Below are 24450 nucleotides of genomic sequence, written 5' to 3'. Positions count from 1 at the left end.
GTACATTTACATGCACACCATATTCTGGTTCGGGTCAATATTCCGGTTAAGGTAACTGCGCTGCGGCAACTGGAATATTCCGTTTACATGTTACTTGGCATGTTCCCGTGTTTCGGCGTATTCCACTCTCTGACGTAATGCGACACTCAGCCGCGGGGGGCAGCAGTACGCATATAGGCGTCTGGTTTGCCGGAAATACAGACGAAGAAGTCTTCTTGTTTTTCTTCTGTCGCTAGTTCTATGTTTTCTCCCATCTATATCCTCCGTGATATTAAAGTCTTTCATTAGCTGAAGGCGGACTGCAGTCTCCTGGCTCTTGCTGCTGTTCGCCATGCCGTTTTCCCCGCTTGCAGGTAACCATAGCAACAAAGACGCCACAGAATTCCTTGCAGGTCGAGCATGCGCAGTCGTGACTGAATATTCCGGTTCGGGGCATTTTCCGACTAAGGTGTTTACATGCCCCAATATTCCGGTTGGAACAGGCATATGCCAGGGGTCTTATTCGAAATTCTCTCCAACCGGAATATGACCTTAATCGGGTTCGGTGCGTGTTTACACGTGCGCAACCGGAATATTGCAAATATTCCGGTTAATACAGGAATAAGGTGTGCATGTAAACATGCTCACTGGCACTGCTCTCTCCTGGTTCAAATCCTACCTCTCTGACAGACACTCTTACATCAACATCAGTAACTGCAAATCCAAAAGAGCCCCTGTCACTCAAGGTATCCCCCAAGGCTCAGTGCTTGGTCCCCTTCTCTTTACTGTATTCATATTTTCCCTCTGTGACATCATCCACTGCCATGGTCTCCACTTCTACTGTTACGCTGATGACACCCAGCTCTACATATCCACCAAATTTATCACTGCTGCGGCTCACTCCACCCTCACCAGCTGTCTCTCAGAAATAAAATTCTGGAAACAAACAAACAAACGTAACTATGACAATACTGAGAGCCTCATGACTGGCCCCAAATTCCTCACCAATTCCAGCCACAGTTTTTCCCCTCACTGCTGATGGCATCGTGAACACCTCACCTCACATTTGCAACCTTGGTCCTAGTTGACTCTACACTCTCATTTGAATCCTATGTCAATCAAATCACTGAAACAGCATTTTTTCCATCTCCAGTCTACATCTATCCCTCTCCTTCTCAGCTGCTGAAACCTTCAACCACGCCTTCATCACATCAAGACTCAGCAACAGCAATAGCATCCTTTATGGCAGATCAAACAAAGTCCTCAACAAACTGCAATACACTCAGAACTGCCCAACTGCTCACCCACATCTGCACCAGAGACTACATCACCCCTGTCCTTCAAAACCTCCACTGGCTCACCATTTTACAACAAATTCAATTCAAACTCCTCTTCATTACCTACAAAGGCCCCCCTAACCTGGTCTCCTTCTCCAGAGCTGCCCCTGACCTCTGGAATTTCTCACCCAAACCCATCAAGACTCCAACAAGCTTCTAACTGCCTCATTTTTTTAATTGTGCCGTTGCTGTTAAATTATCTACTTGTTCTAATTTATCTACTTTATTTTTTTATGTATGTTTTGTATATTTCATGTGATTTTAGCTCTTTTTTTTTTTTTTTTTTTTTTTTTTTTACTGTGAGGTGTCTTTGAGTGCCAAGAGAGGCGCTATTTTTGGGCTTCAAAAACTATATATATATATATATATATATATATATATATATATATATATATATGTACAGTGCCATCATGTGGACATAACAAAGGCCAACCCAAATGTCATGGTTACCTCAGGTGAACATGGAGACTGACACTTTAGTGGATTCCACACATATTCCAAAACTTCATTATGATGATGATGATGATGATTATGATGATGATGATGATGATGATGATGATTATAATGGGTTTCAGAAAGTCTGTGGAAAAACTACATCTTTTTGGAATAAAAATGTTCACATGCATAAATATTAAACATCAGCACATCAGCACTGGTATTCACATCATTACACTCATGTTGGATGGGTTTTATTAAGATTTCAGAATCAATGACAATCAAAGTAAGGACAAAAGATTCCATTGCTTAAAAAATAACCCAATGTACATTATAATCTTAATAGCATGACAGTTTATCAAAATCACTGCTCTCCACATAGACAGTGCCAGTGATGGTGTACTGCAGGTCTTTCCAGTTGAGAAGGTTCCCAGCAACGAAGTCATTACCCTCCATGTAGTGCCTGATTTGACAAGGAACGATGACGCTGTCCCACAAGTGGACATCAGCCATGTCTCCTATAAAGGACTGATTCTGTTGAAAGCCTCTTCCAAAAGCGTCTTGCTCTTGACCCAGGATTATACTGACCCTGTTGTCTACACTGCCATTTTTCTGCAGCACCTGCCGAACACTTCGCTTCCCATTGACCCACAGTGCTGTCAAGCCAGTGGACGAGTCCCAAGTCCAGCACACTGAGTTCCACTCGTCCATGATGTCTGGCTGTCCGTGGACAGCAAGGGAGTCGCCGTTGATGTGCAGCTTGTACCCTGAGACAGAGCTTTTGAACAGTGTCAAAGCACTGGCATGAGATGGGGTTGCCAGGGAGAAAAGAGACTGAGTGCGGGTCAGGTCAGTGTGAAACCTCAGGCACAGAGTCATGGCAGTGATGGGTTTCTGAATATTAGCAGTGAGTTTTACATGGGGAGTCCCTTTGTCCAGCGGGAAGGTAAAAACCCTCTCTGTAAGATCTGCAGAGGAAGATTAGGAGATGATGATGATGATTAGGATAGGAGCAAGTGTATACTGTGAAAATGTACAAACGTAAAGGTCAGCATGTTAACCTTACTACTGTGCTGATGTATTCATGTGAAAAAGAATGAGCTCAAATGAGGACTAAGGATGTATGGTCATAAAAGTCAAATTCTGAAATTCTCATTATAATTTAATGGGACTTCATCAATACTCTTATCAATCCAAATAGCTAATAAAGCCAGGGGACAAGCCAAGCAACAACCAGGCTAGTACAAACCCAAAATGCTGTAATTGGACTAATGAATGTGTGTCATTTAAAGTTACATTTAGTTAACCTTAGTAGGCAACTATTAAGGACATTTTAGCAGGTTTGTGATGCAGTGCATATGAAAAGCTCTGTACTCTGTATTTAGATGCAATCTAAAACATAGAAATGTAAGCAAACATACATAAAAATGTAATTACTGCCTTCACTAAGTGTTCCAAACATTATATATAGACAAAAGGCTCAATTACAGGAGCCAGTAGTACAGGTGTACCTAGTAACAGCTTCCCCACTGTGTGTTCAGTCTTAGTGTGCTGCAAAGCTGATAATACGGTTTATTTATGGTATGCCATCAAACATATACAGTGTGTTCACACATTAGCATTTCCCACAGGAAACTAAATAAATCAATTTCCTAATTGTTTCATTTTTAACTGAACAAACCAGTTGAAAGGGGAAATTCCCTTGATTTCCACATCTCTTTGTTGACAGACAGGCTCATCCCTTTAAAAAGTTACGCTTGACATGAATCAACATATGATGAAACACAGGACAGAAGGTTAGTGTACACATTAACAGTATTTTGAAGAACTGCTTTTAGGACCAAAGGCTTCAGTAGAGATGTGGTGTGATAAACAAAAAATATAATGCAGCACACATCTTAAAAACATGATTTATCTTGCTGCCAAAAAAAGTGTGCTCCTTCAAACACAAAGTGTAAACTTGACGATACTTCTCAAGATTAGTGTTAAATAAGATAATACCTGTATTTAACTGTGTTTACCTTGCCTTTAATCTCTATAGAGCATATTTAATATTGGTAATAATACTCAGTGTCAATATGGGTAATTCCAATACTTCACATAGAGTTTAATATAAGATAATAATCAGATAGACGTAGGGATAACATCAGCCTCTTAGTACTGGATAGCCTCACCTTGGCGTTGAGCATAGCTTCCACACAGCAAGGTTAGTAAAAGCAGCAGCCTCTCCATCTCTTATTGGGGGCTATTTCACAACAACAAGCTGCCCAACCAGTCTACTAGAACTACCCGTAGGTCTTGATGTCATCTGAGGCTCTCTTGTCTCTTGCTAATATTTAGAGGTCTTAAAAGGGGTGGAAAATTTTCTGACCAATTGCAAAGGAGCTGATTTTATTTATTTGACCTCACATCACCGACTGATTATTTGATCAGGCACAAAGAGTTGCAGTGAGGCCATCAGCTCTGATATCACTTCCAAACTGATATAACTTCTGGGCATAAAGTGTAAGTAACCAGTGATTGACAAGACACTATTTTTTGTTATTCTGTAAATTTATTAGAAGTATGTCACCAAACTATCATCATAAGGGACATAATGATCCTGAGTACTACCCTGATATTTTTAGATATGCGTCCAAGCAGATCTCTTGAAATTTGGGCTTCAGCTTTACTCTCACTTATAATGAGAAAAACTAAAAGATCCAGCTTGGACTCACAGGCTGAAGGATGGAGAGTCTCCCTGACTTGTCCTACCCAACTGACTTCTACCCTACTTTTTTTTTTTTTTTTTTGGTTTTCCATTAGGCAAAAGTTAGGAATAGTACCCCGTACCTGGTAATATTTGTTTGGTATCACTTCCGTTGAGGGTTGAGGGGAACTGAGCCAATACTAAAAGGTGACATGCAACACTGCAGACCACTGATCAGCAAATAAAGTCTAGTAGAGCCAGTACCATACAATGGAAAGGGAGCATAATATAATATTGGATTACAGCGCCACCATGTGGACATAACAAGGCAAACCCAAATGTCATGTTTATCTGCTCAGGTGAACATGGGCCTCCTCTCATTTCTCTAATTTGTGCCTCCTTGTTTCCTCTCTCCTTCATCCTCCTGCCTGTGACTTGCAAATTGATCTCAGTGCACCATCTTTAAGGAATCTCTCAATTCCTTAAGCAGCATCTGGAGGAGAGAGGACAGAGCAGGTTCAGCAAGGATACGCAGGTGTATCTATTTAGGTAGTCAACAAAGAAACATAAAGTACATGACATAAATTTTGGTAACAATTTTAGTTATGATAATTTTGTGGAGGTTTAAACTGCTGGGGTCAAATTGACCCTAAACATAAAAGATGTTCGAATTTGAACATAACAGAAAGGTTAAATCATCATTCACATCAACAGGGCTGATGTTGCAAACATCAACATGTCATTCTTTAGAGATTTTAGCGGGCCTAAACATCAAAGCCGTACCCAAGCAGAGCCAGCACTGGTCCAGCCCAACACCTCATGCTTTAATGCCGACACCAGCCCGACCCGTCAGTTTTCCACTGGAAACAATATCCTGCTGATTCTGCTGAGCGCAGCTGAACTGTCAGAGCTGATGGACCAAATGCAAAGTGAACAGCAGGTTGGCTGTAAAGCAGCTGTATAGTGAATAAAAACACAGTCTGTCTACCTGACGCTTGTTTCACCAAAGTGTCTCCTCTGGGTTTAATTGGTCCACTGGCACAATCAAGTGCAACTTCAGCTTCAAGTTCATTTATCGCAGCTCACAGCCCGAGGATTACAAACTCAAGTCAGACATTTACATCTTCCCTCATAACGAGTTTTAATGAGTTTCAGCTTGTGCTGTGTATTTTGAGCACAAAATGAAATGGAAGGCAAACAACCACAACCTGACACTCCTAATTCACTCAGTTCATATTCCTCATCAGAACATTTGTCTCTATTTGGCGTGACACGCATTTGCGTCCATGTGTGAAACGATTTACTCACAATAAAATATTTCTTAAATGCACTAAATCAGGTCAGAGGTATGAAGGCTTTCAGATGGATCTACATTGTCATCATCATCACCATGTTTATTCACACAGCACTTTTAAAAATACAGTGGAACACAGAACAGACATGAACTGATACCCCTTATTGCCACGGCAAGGCAGAATATCAAGATTATGAACAGAGGGTCATTAAGATCATTAATAAAAAAAATAATAAAAAAAAGATTTTTAAGTGATCTGCGGTTACTTTGCAGTGCATGCAGTTGGTATTACAGGTGGACATTAGTATGTAACATGATGTAAATTATATAAGCTAACAGCATTCTTTGTAGCTCTAAGTAATTACAAGGCTACTATTGAATTTCCAAGTAAAGCAAATTAAACTCAGAGCGAGAGAGAGAGAGAGAGAGAGAGACACGCGCGCGCGCAGACGCACATACATAGGATATACTTAATTACCTATAATTATCTGTATTATTTTATTTTATGTATATCACTACTGTTTGTTACACGTCTGTCCAAAAATGCTTTGGCAATATTGTATGTACTACAGTCATGCCAATAAAGCTTATTGAATTGAATTGAATTGAGAGAGAGAGAGAGAGAGAGAGAGAGAGAGAGAGAGAGAGAGAGAGAGAGAGAGAGAGAGAGAGAGAGATTCCATGAAGGTCCTATTAATACCGGCAGGACAAACATCGCCCCCTTGCGGCCACAGACTGCAGTGCAGCTTGAAGAACAACAACAACAAAAGCAGCGGAGCGCGGAAGGAAGTGGAGCCCGGGCTGCCTGGCAAGAAACGAAGACAGGGACCGCTTCAGAACTGAATTATCGATAACGCCGGATTTATCTCCTATTTCAGCCTTTTGCGCCGCAGCAGCGCGCCGCGGCGTGCGGTTTGCCCCGGACGACCGAGAGGAGCTGTCAGCGGACGGACGTATTTCGTATGCGGCCTTTCACAAAGAATGCATGAGCAAAGCAGCGCCTTGGAACAAAAATACAACATTCATTCTGTTGTGAGGAATGTTTTGCATTTCTGTCCTCTGCAGTCCATATTTTGGTCAGCTGTGAGATTTTCCGCTCGCCGTCTCCACTGGTATTAAGAGCGCGGACAAAATGGAGGGTAAAAGCTAGTGTGTTGGTAAGTTTTACTGGCTTAACTTTGTACCTAGTGGCTTGGTTATAGTTGTGTAGTTAGTTTGATGTCAGTAGTTGGTAGTCTGAAGTAAACAAACGCTACTCTGAGAGAGAGAGAGGGAGAGAGAGAGAGAGAGTCGCGTCAAGCTAGCTGGCTAACCACAGACACACAACCAGGGTTGCCAGATCTGTGAGACAAAAGCAGCCAAACAGCAACTCAAAACCAGCCCAAAACCCGCCCAACCGGGTATCAAAACGGCCCAAAAATCAGCCCAATACCAGAACTCAAAATATGCCCATAAAAATCCATATATGTTGCTTTTAAAGTCCAACAGCATTGCTATAATTGCAAAATGCACTATAATATCTATAAAATAACATCATAAACATTAGAGGCAATTTCCCAGGCAAAGGCAATTGAAAATCATTTCAGCTCACCTGTTAAACTGCTGGCTGTCTCCAACATAAAAAAGAACGGGAAAAAACTCCATGAACTTGAACTATTTACAGCGCTGTCCAGTTTCTTTTTAGACATGTTGAGATTCCTCGCCCTGGTCCCTGTCATACAGAACTGTATTGAACAAGGCCAGCATCTCTCTGGTGGGCTCAAACTCGTGGCAGCAGATTTCATTAGTCATTCAAAATATGAATCTTTATTCATAGGCATTATTCATCATCTCTATGCCCAAGCCCAACCCGCGGACAAAATTTGTTACCCGCGGCAACACTTAAAAAGTAGCCCAATTTGGCGGAAAAAACGCGGACTTGGCAACCCTGCACACAACCGGATTCGTAGCGACTTTTCTTCTAAATAAAAGCACACAGTTACTCCTAAATTAAGTGTTATTGTCGTACACACCCAGTATCATATTTCAGTACTCAGTGACTCATTTGTTTAAGGACACAGCCGGAAAAGTGGATAGGAACAAAGTCATGTCATATCGAAGGGATTGAATTGAAAGTTGTGACCGGAAGTGGTGTCTTTCAACTCTAGTTAACTTGACATCGGGAGATTTGGGACACCCCCCCGCCCCCCCAAACCTCGGATGTCCTGGTCCAAGGGATCACCCTGCCGTATAAACACACAGAGCTCAGTGTCTTAGAGGAGCGCTGCAGGGAGTTCATACCACAACATGACGGACCCCGGGGATGCGGACTGTGTAGCCGGGTCGTCTGGCGTCAGCAGCGGGGTCGTGCTGAGTTTCCCGCCGGGCAGGGGGCTCCCAGGCAGGTCCAGGGGCTTATCCTCCCCCCCTCCGCCTGGAAGACTGACCTCCCTCAGATCCAGGGACCTGACACTGGGAGCCTTCAAGAAGTCGAAGGTAAACAGCGGATGGGTTCTGTTTCTCCAGAAGTCAGTATCTTAAACCTATCATTATTATTATTATTATTATTATTATTATTGTTATCAGTGTCTTGTGATGATGGCTGGTGAATATTTTTGATACGTTATGATTCTGTCTTGATGTCCTATTTTTACTGTAATTTATCATGTGTTCTTGGATGACTGCAACCCTGTTATCTGTGCTGCTGCATGTCTTGGTCAGGACAGGATTTTTAATCTTAGTGAGCCTTTCCGGGTTAAATAAAGGTTAAATAAAATAAAATATTCTTATTATTGTTAATAACAACAGTCACATAACATAAGGACAGCCTGAAATATATAAAAAAAATCCATATGTCATTAAGTCTTTACCAGTTAGATGCAACATTAACTTGCTTATATGTTTTGCAAACATGTAATATGTAAGATGACAGTCAGTATAGGAGAAATATCGTGAAGCGGTATAATGTAGCTTGGTTTGACTTGGTGCTGAATGAGGGCAAAATGCTTCCAAAAAATAAATCCTAGGGATTGAGAACACACTGTTATGTCTTTGATATCTCTCTTCTCTGTCTTTCCTTTGTACAGAAAACGTTTGAGCCAAATGTCAAAGCTGTGAGGAAAAGCAAGGATGAGTGAGTGGCTGTCAATAACTCTGTGACCACATCATGTTTGTTACTGTGGCCTGTTTTTGGCACACATCATGTTTTTTCCTCTAATCATAAGCTCTGTCCTCTTCCAGGTTAAGGGAGGAGACTCACATGCCACCGAAGAAGGAGAGAAGAGAGAGGGAGGAGAGGAGAAGAGAGATGAGAGGGAGGAGGAGGGAGAGGCCTCAGACCATCCAGTCTCACTCCATCTTCGAGCAGGGTCCTGCTGACACCATACGCAAAACAGGTTCACACAGTCTTCTTTTTTTTATGTCTTTTCTGTCATTAGCGGTGTGATAACAGTGAATCAGTCAGTCAATAAATCAGCTCCTCTCCTCTGCTCTCCTCTCAGCCTGGCGGGGTGCTACAGATGTGTGTGACACCACAGCCTCTTCTGTGTGTAAATTTGTCAAGAAAGAGAGGAGAGAATCAGAGGAGGACGAAGATGAGATACTGAGCAAACTGCAGCGAGATGACGTGAGTGCTTCATTATCGCATTTACATACCAAAGCTGTGTCATATCTGGTCATCTGAGAACACAGCCATGATGTTCTAACCTTGTTAAGAGGGAACTTTCTAAGCAAACCCCGGTGCTTAGGGAAAGAACATGATCTCCGTATTCACAAGCGATTTAAACTGCAGGACCCAATACAAACGTAACAGTAAAACTGAGCAATAAAGTGAAGACGCATCAATTCTTTGTCCAAACTTGTCCGGCCACTGATGCTGACGCTTCTGCAGAACATCCTCGTCAGCGCTGCATGTGTGATTGATGACGGAAGTAACTACAAAGTGGCGTTTTAACGTCTGAGATCGCAGCACTTGGCTGAATAATTGTCAAGTCTTTATGATGCTGATGTATTATGGTCATTTTGTGTTATGGGGCAGTAATGGGCTAGTGTGAGACGTCTTACTAATTTTTTATATTGCTCTGTTGTGTGTAGTTTTGAAAAGTGTTTTAAAAAATCACAAGGATCATGATTATTATTTGATGCTATGTATTTATTCATTTTTAATGAATTTCCTATTTGCATACCTTTTATTTTTATTGTTACTATTGTTAAAATGTATTTATTTTACTTGTGATAATTGCTTCAAACAGCAACAATAATACTGTACAGTAATATTCAGCTCATTTGTGTTAACTTGTTGATATTTTGTCTGCCCAACTGTAGTTTATAGATGACCCAGGCCTGAGGAATGACAGCAAGCTGCGGCCCATCCAGCTGCCTCTGTGCCACTCCAGCAGCTTCTTAAAGACAGAGGCGCTGACGACCACAACATGTGAGAAACCCACCTCTTTTGGCTAAAGTTGAGTTTTCATGCTGTTGCCATAACATCAGCACAGATGCATTACATAGTTATTAACATGGAGGCCAATAAAATCCCACAGTCAAAGTCTCTTCTTTTAGTATCTGCATTATTTTGTCATGTGTTTAAACCAGCACTTTGAAAACCCCCGTGCCAGGTGACAAGCTGTTTGTTGTGGTTGTGACAGGTAAAGAGGAGCCTCCCCTCTTCAGGAGCCCGTCCTCTGTCGTCCCAGGCAGAGGCCTCCAGAGCGGGCCAGAGCAGCCGTCGCTGGTCCAGCTCTTCCAGGAGCTCAGCCTGTCTGGCCAGGAGGAGCTGTTCTTCATCCAGCTGCCCGACTGCATGCCTGGTAGAGCGTCCGGACCCGTCAAGGCTGACACCGGGGTCAGCTCTGTGACGGAGAAACCCGCCAAAAAAGACAGCAAGGCAGATGACAAGAGGGCCGTACATCTAAAAGCACAAGTGAGTTAATCCAGTGAATAATGGCAGCATCTGTGTGTGCTGGACGAGACAACATGAGGCTGACATGTGAGCGGTACTGTGATGTGTGTTCAGACACCCGCTGACACAGCCTGCACTTTGTTAAACTTGGAAATCGTCCAGTCAGTGTCATTCATCTCTAATGTGATGGATTTTCCTCCCTCTGTCTGTAAAACACACAACCTGTAAGAGCTGCTCAACCACCCAAAACAGGGGGCCCGCACATCTTTAAAGTCTGAAGATGTCTTCAGTGCAATTTTACAAACTCCAACGCCTTAAAGGTCATCAAATAATCTTAAATTTGAACCTAGAAGGTTTCAATATAACATTTTTTCTGATGTAATTTATCCATGTTTATTAAGTTATTTATGGTAATTTTCCGGTTTTGTTTGTTTGTTTGTTTTTCAGAATTTATTTATTTATTTATGTATGTAAATGGTAATTTTCTGATTACCTTCTCTTTTTTGTATTTTTTTTTATTTTTATTTTTTTTTTTTTTACAAATTTTTAGATCTTTTCTTGGTCATTTTCGAGTCATACTAATCAGTAGAGTAAAATGAAGAAAAAAAGAGTCATGGGTAGATTTATTACAGTAGCACGTAAAGGACTCTTAATACTTAGAGAACTTGCAACAGTTTGTAGAATCATCAAGTTAATAACTTAACATATTTCCATCTAAAATGTACCTCTGCACTCAATCAAATTTACAGTACTTATACTTTCCTGAAATGCTCGTTTAAATAGGAAGGAAGATTTGTCTAAAATGCAGTCTTGTTAAAATGCTAAGGTCAGTTTAACTCTTGATTCCTGTAGACAGAAAGGCAGAAAGAATTCCTCCATGTGTGTGACTTTAGTATTAATGAGAACACACACTGATGTTTGTTTCCAGGAGGCTGCGGTTAAGGAGGACTGTCCTGTGCTGTCCGACTTCCCGGAGGGCTTTCTGGGTAAACTCCAGATCAGGAGATCAGGCAAGGTGGAGCTGAAGCTGGGGGACGTTGTCATGGATGTTTCTGAGGGCGCTGCATTCTCATTTCTACAGGTGTGTGTGTGTGTGTGTGTGTGTGTGTGGTTAAAGAACGGTCAGAGTAAGCCTTTCAATTTTAATGACTGAGCTGGATAGACACCTTGGCTGGTGACCCTTCTTTTACATGGCTGTCTTCATACTCTTTATTTTGTGGTATATTTGTACATACATGCACCAGGTCTCTTCGAATGCGTCATATGACGATATATATCTTGCGACAGTCGAAAAATGTCTTTTGCTCCATGTTTTGCTCTATCGTCTATTTCATTGTGTCACCAATCAATTCTCTAGTAATTTATTACAGCAGTTTATATTCTGTAATTTGGACGATGCCTCACGTTCCTCTGCCCTGCACGCATGACCATAGGCAACATAAACTAACAGCCTAACAAACATAATAACACAGCTGAAGCTAACATAAAAACAGCAGAAGTCGTGGCTGCATCCACTGAGACAAAACATCCACTCCAGAGCAAAGTTTTGATTTACTTCCATTGATTTATAAAAGTACAAAAATAATAAAATATGATTAAATGCTTTTTATTTGTCATGTATATAATTCAAAATATAATAAGAAATAGGCCTCCCCATATGGTCATTTTATATAAACTATTTATTCATGTAATTTACTGAAAGTGTGCTATATCATGATATATATGAAATGACTGATCTCCAGATATGAGATTTTGGTCATATCACACAGCCCCAGTTCAGCCCTATTGGTCCTGTTCTGTTCTGTTCTGTCTGCTCGTGCTCATGCTCATGATCCGTGGTACACTGGACACCTTTTTTTTTGTTTCTATGGATGGCAAAGTCATTTGAGTAGTCATTTTGGCTTATTGGTCAAGTAAAGAGACAAAAGTTCCCTGTGTCCAGAGACATAGGAACCATACACACTCTGGATGTTTATATACCCTGAAAATCAGGTTTAGCACCTTAGGGTTAGGGTTAAGGTTAGGGTTAGGCATAAATTGATTAGGGCTAAGATCAGGGTAAGAGTGTAGAGAATGAATGTAAGTCAATTAGGTCATGAGTTCACCATCTTAGGGAAAAAAGACTAAAACACTGTTCCAAATCACTCTGTTAATGTTTAGTGTGTTAACCTTATTCTACTCATTCCATTTATTTTATCATTACTTTATTATTTATTTTATCATTACTGTTAGGATTTTTTCCTGCCTCTGCTATCCACCCTGTTCTGTGATGCACTCTTTGATGATCTCTTTGATGCACTTTGTGTTCACTGGTGATTCTGACAACTGTGCCACCCCGCCGCTGTTAATGTGCAAACTCTCTCTTCCTGCTCCCCTTCCAGCAACTGGTGTCCGTGCGTCTGTCTGACGGTCGAACTGGGGACATGACGGTGTTGGGGAACGTTCACCACAAACTCGTCCTGTCTCCCGACTTCCAGGCTCTGCTGCGAGAAGCTCCAACAAAACCGCCACAAGGACACCGATAACCTGCGTGTTGTCTGTCAGAGGGACAGGACAAAGACAGAGGATACCAAATTTTATTTCCCCTACAAGTGTTTCCATTGTGGTGCTTCTCAACTTCGATTTAGAGCCAGTAGACACTTGTGGTTTGAGACAAGTTCACAAATAAGTGGAATCTCCTTTCATTTTTAAGGCAGCTGACTACGTTACAATTTTCCTCATTTTTTTTTTTATGAGGGGAACTGTTTTTAAAAATGTTGTTTTATGATTTGATAAGTCAAAAATAGGAAAACAGCACATGATATTAGACTAAGCCCCCTGAGCCACGGGGCCACTGGCAGGAGAACCAGCCATGAACTCAAAGACAAGCTCTGGACACTTCTATAAACGTTTGATGGCACATTTTATAAATGTTTGACTCCCGAGAGGAGAATATATTCGACTCAAATGTCAGGCTCCACTCCGCAAAGCTCCAGCACACCAGCTACAAGGACAGAGATGAGCAGGACGGCCATAGCAGATGTTTACTGTCGTCTTGAATTTAAAGGCTTTTATCCAAATTGTGGAAAATTTTAGCGTCACACAACCAAAGCACTGACTTTGTTTTTGAGCAAGCACTCATCAGCAGCCGTCCATATCTTCTCAGTGAACCAGACCCCAGGTGAAAACAGCCTTTCTATACAGTGGTGGAAAAAAGTTTTCAGACACCCTTAAAATTTTACACAATCTCACAATCTCAAATATTATCATGAAATATTTGTGGAAAAATCTTTTTAGTGTTTCAAAAGGTGTGGCTGCATTAGACAGATACAAACAAATACAGATTATATTTTTTTGTTTATTTTTTACAAGAAAAACTAACAAAACTAAATTCTTGACAGTTTAATCTTTATCTTCAGGCGTGTTTCCTGCGTTGGGTTCCTTGTTTTAGCCATTTTTGTGTCTGAAGAACTTTCAGATGTGCTGGCTTTATATAGACACCAAGCTTGGCAACAAAAATTGTGTCTTTTAATAAAAAGAACGACCTTCATCACTGGTACCAAAATGACACAATACTCAAAATTTCTTATGTATTTTTATGGAACCAATCAATTTTAATTTTTTTTAAAAGTTTTTTTTAATTTTTAGGATTTGTTTAGTATTTTGGCTGTGACTGTACTAAAAGAAATTGCACTTGAAGACCTAAGAGTGATTTGTTAATGCAATATTTCACAAATGCATGGGGTGTCCGAAAACTTTTTTCCACCACTGCTTAATCACTTTTTGACGCGTGAAGCGGCTTCACACAGATTTTGGGTTTGGGGTTTAGTCACGTCTGAAGTCTTGATTCAGAGTGCACTATGTAAAACTGCACTGAAGTGAGAACTGTTTAGTTAACGCCAAAAAGAAAAAGTTGAAGGTTGCGTCTTTAGTTGAACTGACTCACCAAGTAGTCCAGTAATTTTAGGCCAAAATTGGGGTCAACCTAGGACAAATTGCAAGAGAAGCAAACTCAGCTGATTTTGTATCCTCAGTTTGTCCTGAGTGAGGGGGAAAAAGTCCCAAGGAATCCCATCGGTGGAAAGTTTTGAAAATCACCTATATATGACCATATAATACCAAAAAACACCCTTTTTAACACACAGGTGAAAGGGGTTCAACATTTTACTTTCAGATATCATTATAAAAATTCACAAGTTGATGACACACACAAAGACAAGAAAAAAAGTCAATTACAAGTTCTTTCAATTATTCTGTTTACACATGCATATCACACATTATCTGATTTGATATGCGCTAATTGGAAGGTTACTATATATATAGTACCCTTTTAATTCGCTGTTTAAATATCTGTTCTGGCATTTATTCCAATTAGCGCATATCAAATCAGATAATGTGTATGTGATAATCTGTAAAATTTTGAACCCCTTTCACCTGTGTGTTAAAAAGGGTGTTTTTTGGTATTATATGGTCATAAATAGGTGATTTTCAAAACTTGGTGGTCCTAATATTTTGCACCACACTGCTGACGTGTTGGGGTGAGGGCATATTTTACTGAAGACAGTGAAGGTCTGAAATTTGCAGCTCTAAACTGCTACATATACCTTAATGCACTGATAATGTAGACTATGTTTAATAACTTGGTATTTACGTATTTGTGTGTATATTTTTACACTATTTTGTTCCACAACCTGTTTTCAAGTTCTGTTTTTAGTGTTGCTGTCAAGTTTGCCTCTTTGCGTGAAATGAATTTTGCGATTATCCACTTTGACCGCAGTTATCTTTGTCTGTACAAAGAATTTGCCTTTTCTGTCTTTTATATGGCTCCTGTGTGTACAACACTGCTCGTTTTTACGAGTATGGTTTTAATTATTGCGTCATGAGAGACATCATAAATAAGTCGTTTTGTACAAAAGTGTATGTAAATGTTTATTCAGTAAATACATGATACAAAACACAAACTGAATGCTGTCTGATTATGGTAGCACTAAATACATTCTACAAAGCAAATGGAACTGCCAATACTGTGTGTTCTTCATAACTGGTAAGTCTTTACCTTAACAAAATGCCCAATGGAGGTATTGCCGTAGTATAGTACAGTAGTTTAATAATGTGACCTCATAACTGACAGTAACCAAATTTACTTAGACATAACAGGTGTTTGCCTTTATGTCTCAAATTTGAGCTGTTTTTGACTGAACAGACAATATCTTTGCTGAGATGGAATCAGTTAATTTACATAGTTGATATGTAATTTATCAAAAACATGGGTGTAATTTTCCAACAGTTAAATTTCATAATTAATCAGCGTTTTTACAGGAGATGCAGAATTTCGGAGCTGGCATAACGATGTGAGCCAATTTGCCACTCAACATGTTGCAGTTCTTTGGATGAAAGCGCTCTGAAAGGAACATCCTCCTTTTGCAATCAACAAAAACACTGAAGCTTTATTGCAGTCAAAAAAAAACCCCAAAAAGATCTCATGCTATAGACCAATGCACAATCTGGTACCCTTGTGTTCAAAAACACTTCACTGTCAGCTGAGTATATTACTTTCTGCCAGGACCTACGTCTTCATGAATGACAAATATTTCACAGTTTGAAGTTGCTACTTTACAAGCTTATGCACAACACACACGATGATAGACAGAGTTTGGTCAGGTTGTATTTATGAGAACTACGCTACTGCCTGTCGCCCAGGAGTAAGTGCTGGTTGTAGACTTGGAACACATCCCTCCACATCTCCAATCTCAAGGTCAGAGGTAAACACTCCCCAGTTATACAGCGATGGCCAACGAGCGGGACTGTGGAGCTCAAATCACTAAAAAAAATACAACATCCAAACTCTTTATACCAACACTTCTGAAATACCAAACATAGAACAATGTGATGGGTTTTTGGGACGGCAACTCATTTTTACATTCCCTTAAGTTTACTGTGGTTATGCTCAGGATCATGAGACTTTATGGAGGCAGAAATGTACAAAAAATGTATGAATGTATGTGCCTGTTTGGGAAGGCCTCCAATCACCTCACACCTCCACACTTGCGATATGCTCCATCTCAAAAAGCAGCATCATTTTCAGGGACACAGTGAATCTGCGCCAGGATGTATATATGTAAATTTTCAACAGTCAAGAATTGGTTGTTGCTCATGTTTGGCTGTCTGCAGGGCTTGTTTGAAAATGTACCAAATTTACTGGAGAGTGGCTTTGACAAGCATCGGGAAATCATTCCAGGTCTCCACAATTTTCCATCTGAATGTTAGTGAAAGGTTTGTCCTGTTAAACCTAAGAAGGTGTCATGACAACCGGCAAGTTTGCGACCTCAAAGTTAGAAAAACAAAGAGGATAGGGTCGGGTTTGAGGTTTCCCAGCCTCCAACTATCACGAACACACTTTAGCTTCTCTGGTTTCAGTAGATCAACACGTCTTACGCCTTCTTCGTACTCCTAGTAGTCTTTGTAGAGCTAGTTTTAGTTTTCCCCCCAGCTGTTTTCGATGTTCCCTTCGCTGTGGCCTTCTTTTCTGCTTTAGCTTTAGGCTTCTTTGTTGCTTTCTTGGCTGTTGTCTTTTTTTTAGCGGCACGTGATTTCTTGGCAGACAGGGTCTGCTCGCGGATGACGTCGTCCCGCCCGATCTCCACCATGTGGTCCTCCCACGACTTCATCTCGTTCTTGTAGCGAATCTTGTCATCCTCCGCCAGCTGTGTGTAGACCTGAGAACAGGAGAGGGAATATGAATGCCACGTAGAGTTGACTTTCTATTTTTTAACACATACAAGAGGTTATATACAATAATTAAAAACTGATTGTGTGTCCGACCTGTCTCTGATGGCTGAACAAATTTCTCCAGTCGTCCATCAGTGACTTCATCTTTGCCTGAATGACATCAACATCATCATTATGAGAAACACAACACAATATTCTATCTTTTTTGCCAGTAGCCATAAATCATTTACATCAAAAACCAGTGCAATCATATCTGGGCATGACTGGAAACTTTGGAAAAGAAATACTGTTTCCAACAACTGCATTATCTGAACTTTTTTTTTTTTTTTTAAATCAAGGTGTGAAAACCCAAACTTTGGATAAAAGCATCAACCAAATGGGCTGTGTTAATGTGGTGAACATGGTGGTGTTTTTAGCTGACCGGCATGGTGGCTCCTCTGGCCTCCTCAAAGTGCTCTGACATGAAGATGTTGAAGGGAGAACGAGGGCGTTTGGGCTTCCCCAGGCTGTTCAACTCCTGAAGAAGAGACAGAGCACAGACATTAGACAGACAACATGACACAAAGACGGAAAGCAAATATTCTGCACTTATATCCAACAAGTACTTTTTCTCATTTATCACATCAACATCAGTAGATTGGGGGAGGGCTGAGATGGAGCTTCCACTGAGATCATGCTACTTAGAATGACACTGAACTTGCCAGAATTAGAAACACATCTGCAAGAGCTGCTGCGTATGATAATGGTGAAGGAATCTGGAGACATAAGTGTCAAAAACTTGATGAAAAATCGATGCAACGAAAGCACAATGAAGGCCACTGAGTATTTAGGAGCCGTTTTATCTCTTTTAAAAGTACAGAAATCCTCTAATAATGATTCACATTGCAGAACTGGCCATGAGATGTTCACATGGAGATGGAAACAAAGGGCAAGGAAATGGAGGCACAACCAATCAGCCAATCAGACTAGTTAGGGCAGTCAAAATCCACTATGGCGGTGCTGTATTTTCCACCACTGTGTCCTTTTACTTGAACAAATCTGCCAAGCTTTGTCTCTGGAGCAAGTATACCATGGCCCTTCCCAAAAGTAACCCAATCAGCCCAAGCCTTAACGTCTCCTCTATCTGCTGCTCTCCCTTTCTCTTACCCTCTTCTTACGGATTGCCTTCCTCTTGGCCATCCTCTGCCTCTTCTCCAAGGCTTGTTGTTGGATCTGTGCCGGGGTCAGCTGGGCCTGGTATCGCTCCAATTCCACTTTGAACTTCTCCCTGGCCCGGACAGACTCCTCCTCGAACGGCTACAGAGGAAGAGAGAGCTCCAGTTGAGTCTCTAGAAGCCCAGCCACCCCTCTGGTCACATGCACTTTTAGACCAAAACAGTTCTGCCTCTTGAACCCGATCTGTTCAGGATTCTTGGAACCAAGGTGCTAACAAGTGAACCGGCCTGCGTTTGCATCAGTTTGGAGTGAAACCACTGTGTCACCAGCAGAACTTCACAGGAAGTAGATCAGTAGCTATTAACAAGACGGAGGAGGACACTAGTAAACGAGGTGGCAGATGGAATTGTTTACTTGCAAGCTTTTTGTTCTGTTATTACACACATTAATATTTATGCGTAGAGTTTTTAATTTACTTAAGATGGTGATCCAGGCACTCCAACCATCAGGAAATGTGACAAAAGGGAAGTAAATATTAATAAGCATTTCTTGTAGTCACTAAATCATTAAAAAAGCAAACATGTTTCCACCACTGTAGGTCTTTGTGAGGGCTTTAAACCTTCGTCAGGTCTTTGGAGTGCCTGGATTGCCCTCGCAAGTACTCGGTTTTCCTGTTTCCAAGAACACCCAACACATTCTTGATCTTTGTTGATCTTTGTTTGAACATACAGAACAACTAGTCATCTTTTTCTGTCTGTCTACATTTTGGTTCCAGCTGGGAACCACCTTTTCATGTTCCAAACCAATTCATTTTTGATCAAAATGCTTAAAGTTTAGGATCAGGTTTGCGAAACAGATTGGAACCAGTTCCTTAATGATTAAAAAGCCTTAGCATGAGACTGAAACAATACTGATAAGTATGTAGTAGGAGAAACAAATCATGTTACATGCTGTACAGTTAATTTCAGACGACTAAAAGCAAGCTTAGCTTGAGCTCCCACAGGAAAGAAAAATACTTGGCAAACTGAGAACCATTTTATTCTACATGTGACCAATAAGGGGACACATAAGTAAAAAGGTGCAAACTAAATTTGGAGTTACTCCAACATTAGTGAACATAAGGACAGGTAACTTCAGTGATTCTATGTGGAATAAATAAAATAATGATAGCAATAATAGAAATACTGCATGAGGTCATCTGTTTGAGTTTGCATGGAACTACTAACATTTCTTTCCCAACAGCGCTGCTATTTTGTTACAACTAAATATTAAGTATTTAGACATTTGTATGGAGAGCGATTTGTATTAAGTACAATAGCAGAATAAGTCAACAAACCCAAATTTTATAGTTCCCATATACAAATTAAAAAAGAGGAATAACAGCAGGTGTTTCACATCAACAGCACAGCCAGCGGTGGGCTGTTAGATTGCAGCTGAAGTTATCCAATATTAAGAATTTATACAGTATTTTGGAAAAAAGTGTCCATCAAAAGGCATATAAACTGTAAGTTTAGCCAATACCCGTTTCTGTTCCGGGGTCATAGTTCTCCACTGTTGGGCAATCTTCTTGACGATTTCCACCGATTTGATTTCTGCAGGTAAAAAACAAGATGATCTAATGCATCACAATACTGTACAGACCATGTGCTGCATAACACCTGGGCAAAAATAATAAAATGTACAACCTATTGTGATAACCTGAGGGTCAAACTGATTGGAATTTTTTTCATTTAAAAGTCCCATACAATTTAATAAAATGGACTGAAATGGACTCTTACTTTCTTGATTTGATGTATTTCCTGTTAAACAGGATGTTGGGTGGGACAAAGTGCAGGGAAGAATCATTCAAAAATACAAACTACAGGGCGCCCCGGTGGCTCACCAGATAAGAGCGCGTATCGTGTGTTAAGGCTGAGCCCTGATCACACCCTGGGTTCATTTCATGGGGCCTTTAACATTAAACAAATCGATTAATCAACTGACAGAAAATTAACGGAATATAATTCCATGTATCAAGTAAATATAGCAAATATTTGCTGACTATAGCTTGACAGTTGGATCACTTGCTTTTCTCAGTTTCATATCATTACAAACACAACTTCTGCACACCTGAGTCACCTTACTGCAGGTGTGTAGGAACAAAAAAAAAAAAAATACTGCTCGAACTTGCAAAACATCCCAATTTCATTTGATAAAAAAAATGCTCCCTGTACAAATGATCAACTGTTTCACATTCAAAATTACTCCACAATGAAAATATTCATTAACTGCAGCCCTAAATAACATCATATGAAAATGGAGTGCATAAAATAGTACATATCAGTCCAAGGGACCAATAAAAATGACAAAGCATTGGAAAACATAACATCATGATACTGAAATGAATTTTTGCACAGCTCTAATTGAAAAAAAGAAAACAAAATGCTTAGGAAATGACCCGGATGTTCTCATTACTGATTTACAGTGCAGCAAATTAAAACAACACAACAATATATGAGGCATCAGCTGTTTACCTGGGTGCTGTCTGGTCACGATGGGCTTCTGCTGCTGAAGGTACCTCATGTACCCGTTCAGGGGCCGCTTTGGGGGGCCACTGGCCTGGGAGGTCAAACACCTCACTGTGCTGAGGAATGGAGCGGGGAGCACACTTGTACACCTAGCACACACACACACACACACACACACACACACACACACACACACACACCAAAACATTACAGATTTGCCTTGAAATCATTTGAGAGTACAAACTCTTCACTTTGGCATACATGCAATGCACCAAGCAACACTTACTGTAAGAATTGGCACACCATTTGTTCCAACAATGTTGTTCCACCATTGTAATAAAATAAACTGTAAGCTGAATATGCTATATGCTGAATTTACCAGAAAAATGCTGAAGTGTAAATGATCATAAGCCATACTCTAGCAGGCATGTGCAGATTTACCAGTAAACACACAATATTAAACTGCTACATTTTTCCAATGGAGTTTGGTGTGCTGCTCTCTCTCTCCATCTCTCATCAAAGACCCATGCATATACAATCCAGTAATTTTAGGCCAAAATTGTTGTCAACCTAGGACAAATTGCAAGAGAAGCAAACTCAACTGATTTTGTATCCTCAGTTTGTCCTGAGTGAGGGGGAAAAAGTCCCAAGGAATCCCATTGGTGGAAAGTTTTGAAAATCACCTATATATAATACCAAAAAAAACCACCCTTTTTAAAACACAGGTGAAAGGGGTTAAAGATTTTACTTTCAGATATCACTATAAAAATTCACAAGTTGATTACACACACAAAGAAAGAAAAAAAGTCAATTACAAGTTCTTTGAATTATTCTGTTTACACATCCATATCACACATTATCTGATTTGATATGCACTAATAAGGAATATAAGGAATAAATGCCAGAACAGAAAAGGTTACTATATATATAGTAACCTTTTAATTCACTGTTATATTGTAACCTTTTAATTCAAGGTTTATATATATATATATATATATATATATATATATATATATATATATATATATATATATATTGAGAGAGAGAGAGAGAGAGAGAGAGAGAGAGAGAGAGAAACCTTTTAATTCACTGTTTAAATATCTGTTCTGGCATTTATTCCAATTAGTGCAATTTTTATAGTGATATCTGAAAGTAAAATGTTTAACCCTTCACTTGTGTGTTAAAAAGGGCGTTTTTTGGTATTATATGGTCATATATGGGTGATTTTCAAAACTTTCCACTTTTTTCCCCTCACTCAGGACAAACTGAGGATACAAAATCAGTTGAGTTTGCTTCTCTTGCAATTTGTCCTAGGTTTTTTTTTTTTTTTTCTCATAAAATGACTGGACTAAAACAGAGAAACTTAATTGCTATTCCAATCTCTCTCCATACGTGCATTACAACGTAATGAATCCGCTTAGTGAATGTATCTGTCCACTTTTTGCCATGGTAAGCCCCACCTGACGCACACAACGCGCCAGGCACAAACGCTCTCCATATGTGTTCACTGAACTTGCCAGGAGCTGGTGGCAGCCATGTTCCCATAACAAAGTCAGAGGATCCGGGCTTACATTTGGCATGCTATGGGGGTGGCTACTGCGGTATGGTTAGCCCATAAATGTTGAAAATTAATTTAATTTAACTAAAGTGGAGTAAAACCCAGATAAACCTAATGTGTCCTATTTCATAACAGCACATTCCAGTGAACATTTCTTCTTAAAGTCAACTGTCCTTAGTGTAAATATCACACAAAGGAAGAGGAAAAGGCAGCACGACACATTCAAGTTTGTCTGAAACTGGGACTCATGGTGTCTATTATTAACAGTGGAGGTCATAGTTCACACATCTATTTCACTCACCCTAAATACATGACACAAGATTAGCTCGCTTCCACTGATAGAAATGTGAGCTGCTACGTGCGGAATGACAAAAATACAGGCTCCTGTGACAACTGAGTGTGATAAAGTAAGTAAAGGTTAGCTGGTGTTACCTTGCCAAAGTGGTAGTGCTGCTGCAGAAGACACTGAAGGACTTAGCCAGCAGGCTAACACCCGCCGTCATCACGCTGAAAGGAGCCATGTCTGCAAGGTCTGCCCTGAACACCGAGCTGCAGAGCGACGAGCGTCAGCCGCGTTTCCCCGGAGGATCAGCCGGTTGATACGGTTCTGCATGAGCTGGTTTTCCTCCAGTCCAGGCCTCTTCTTTCTCCTTTCTCTTTACGATCATGCATGAGCCGCAGAAGGCGCCTTCAGTCTCCCCCCGCTGCATTATGGGAGAAGGTCAGGAGCAGAGAGCTATGCGAAGCGAGAGCTCTCACTTCGACCGACTTCCGTGTCCGCTTGGTTCCGCGCAGACAGCAGTCTAAGAAGGCCTCGGCTGGCTTAAAAACAATATTGTGTTGCTGCAGCTTTCCAATAAAACACATACGCTACTACCTTGTGATCATAAAGTAATTTTTTGATTTTGTTATGTTTTCTCAGTGTTTTTATTTACAATGTAAATAAAAACACTAAATAAATACAAATAAAATTTAATGTATTTCCATACATCGGTAAAGCACTTTCAATTGCTTTGTGTGTGAATGGTGCGATATTACGTCTCTCCACAGGCCTGAATCTACAATGTGGTATGTATGTGCTGATGTCTGTTTCATGTTCCAATCTAATGATGCAAAATATCAGATTATCAAAGCCTGTGCAGAGAGGAGGCCCCAGGGGCGCCGTATATGGGGGAAAAGTTAGGACAATTCCAAGGGCCCTTGATTGACAGGGGCCCCAAAAATAGGTAAAAACTAATATAAAATTATTAAACCATCATCGAGTAAATAGATTTTTTTTTTCATGGGGCCCAAAATTCCTGGCAGCGCCCCTGGGAGGCCCAACCAGTGAGACAGAGAAAAGGTGCCGTACAACATAATGTCATTATCGGGATTATCAGGAACATACAAACATGTTATTCATAAATTCACAGGCCCTAAAATTTGTTGACTTGGTTGACTTTAAAATTGCACAAATCATGTATACAGTAAATAATAACATGCTTCCAGAAAGTATCCAGAAGATGCTCCAGATCAGAGCGAATAAATATCAACTGAGAGGGATTTGTATGTTAAAAAAAAAAAAAAAAAAAAAAAAAAAAAAAAAAAAAAAGGCAAGAACAAATGTAAAACAAAGATGTATAACAGTCAAAGGTGTAAATTTATGGAATAATTTAGAAATAGAAATGAAATTATGTAATACGCTTAATAGATTTAAAAAGCTATTTAAAAATAATATTATTAGTAAATATTAAACAGAATTATGAACACTAGTGGATTTATGAAGTGCCTGTATGTATAATATACACATATTTTGTTTTGGTCTTTCATTTACTTTATTTTATTATTAAGTGAGCTGACAAAGGCTTAGTAATGTAAGTAGGCAAAATAAGTTAAGACTTTGGCCTGTACCTTTTCGGTCAGTGTATAT

General features: G+C 40.1%; 3 protein-coding genes across 3 annotated transcripts; 1 reads left to right on the top strand and 2 right to left on the bottom strand.

The window, feature by feature from the left end:
- Positions 1 to 2090: 2090 nt before the first annotated feature.
- LOC115378235 (C-reactive protein-like) lies at positions 2091 to 3983 on the bottom strand. Its single transcript, XM_030078425.1, has 2 exons — positions 3926 to 3983; positions 2091 to 2719 (listed from the first exon to the last, which is right to left on the bottom strand). Exons 1-2 carry the CDS (start codon positions 3981 to 3983, stop codon positions 2091 to 2093), a joined length of 687 nt encoding a protein of 228 aa, XP_029934285.1.
- Positions 3984 to 6481: 2498 nt separating this feature from the next.
- LOC115378418 (DNA-directed RNA polymerase III subunit RPC4) lies at positions 6482 to 13870 on the top strand. The gene is made up of 9 exons (XM_030078677.1): positions 6482 to 6891; positions 7882 to 8209; positions 8800 to 8846; positions 8954 to 9108; positions 9214 to 9338; positions 10037 to 10145; positions 10360 to 10634; positions 11542 to 11694; positions 12995 to 13870. Exons 2-9 carry the CDS (start codon positions 8021 to 8023, stop codon positions 13136 to 13138), a joined length of 1197 nt encoding a protein of 398 aa, XP_029934537.1. The 5' UTR covers positions 6482 to 6891; positions 7882 to 8020; the 3' UTR covers positions 13139 to 13870.
- Positions 13871 to 15495: 1625 nt separating this feature from the next.
- On the bottom strand, positions 15496 to 23301 carry tfam (transcription factor A, mitochondrial). The gene is made up of 7 exons (XM_030077420.1): positions 22974 to 23301; positions 20990 to 21132; positions 19998 to 20068; positions 18468 to 18617; positions 17743 to 17838; positions 17415 to 17471; positions 15496 to 17308 (listed from the first exon to the last, which is right to left on the bottom strand). Exons 1-7 carry the CDS (start codon positions 23060 to 23062, stop codon positions 17024 to 17026), a joined length of 891 nt encoding a protein of 296 aa, XP_029933280.1. The 5' UTR covers positions 23063 to 23301; the 3' UTR covers positions 15496 to 17023.
- Positions 23302 to 24450: the final 1149 nt, after the last annotated feature.

The sequence above is a fragment of the Myripristis murdjan genome, chromosome 19 (assembly GCF_902150065.1).
Source record: "Myripristis murdjan chromosome 19, fMyrMur1.1, whole genome shotgun sequence".
Classification (NCBI taxonomy): domain Eukaryota; kingdom Metazoa; phylum Chordata; class Actinopteri; order Holocentriformes; family Holocentridae; genus Myripristis; species Myripristis murdjan.
This window is presented reverse-complemented; position numbering and strand designations above follow the sequence as displayed.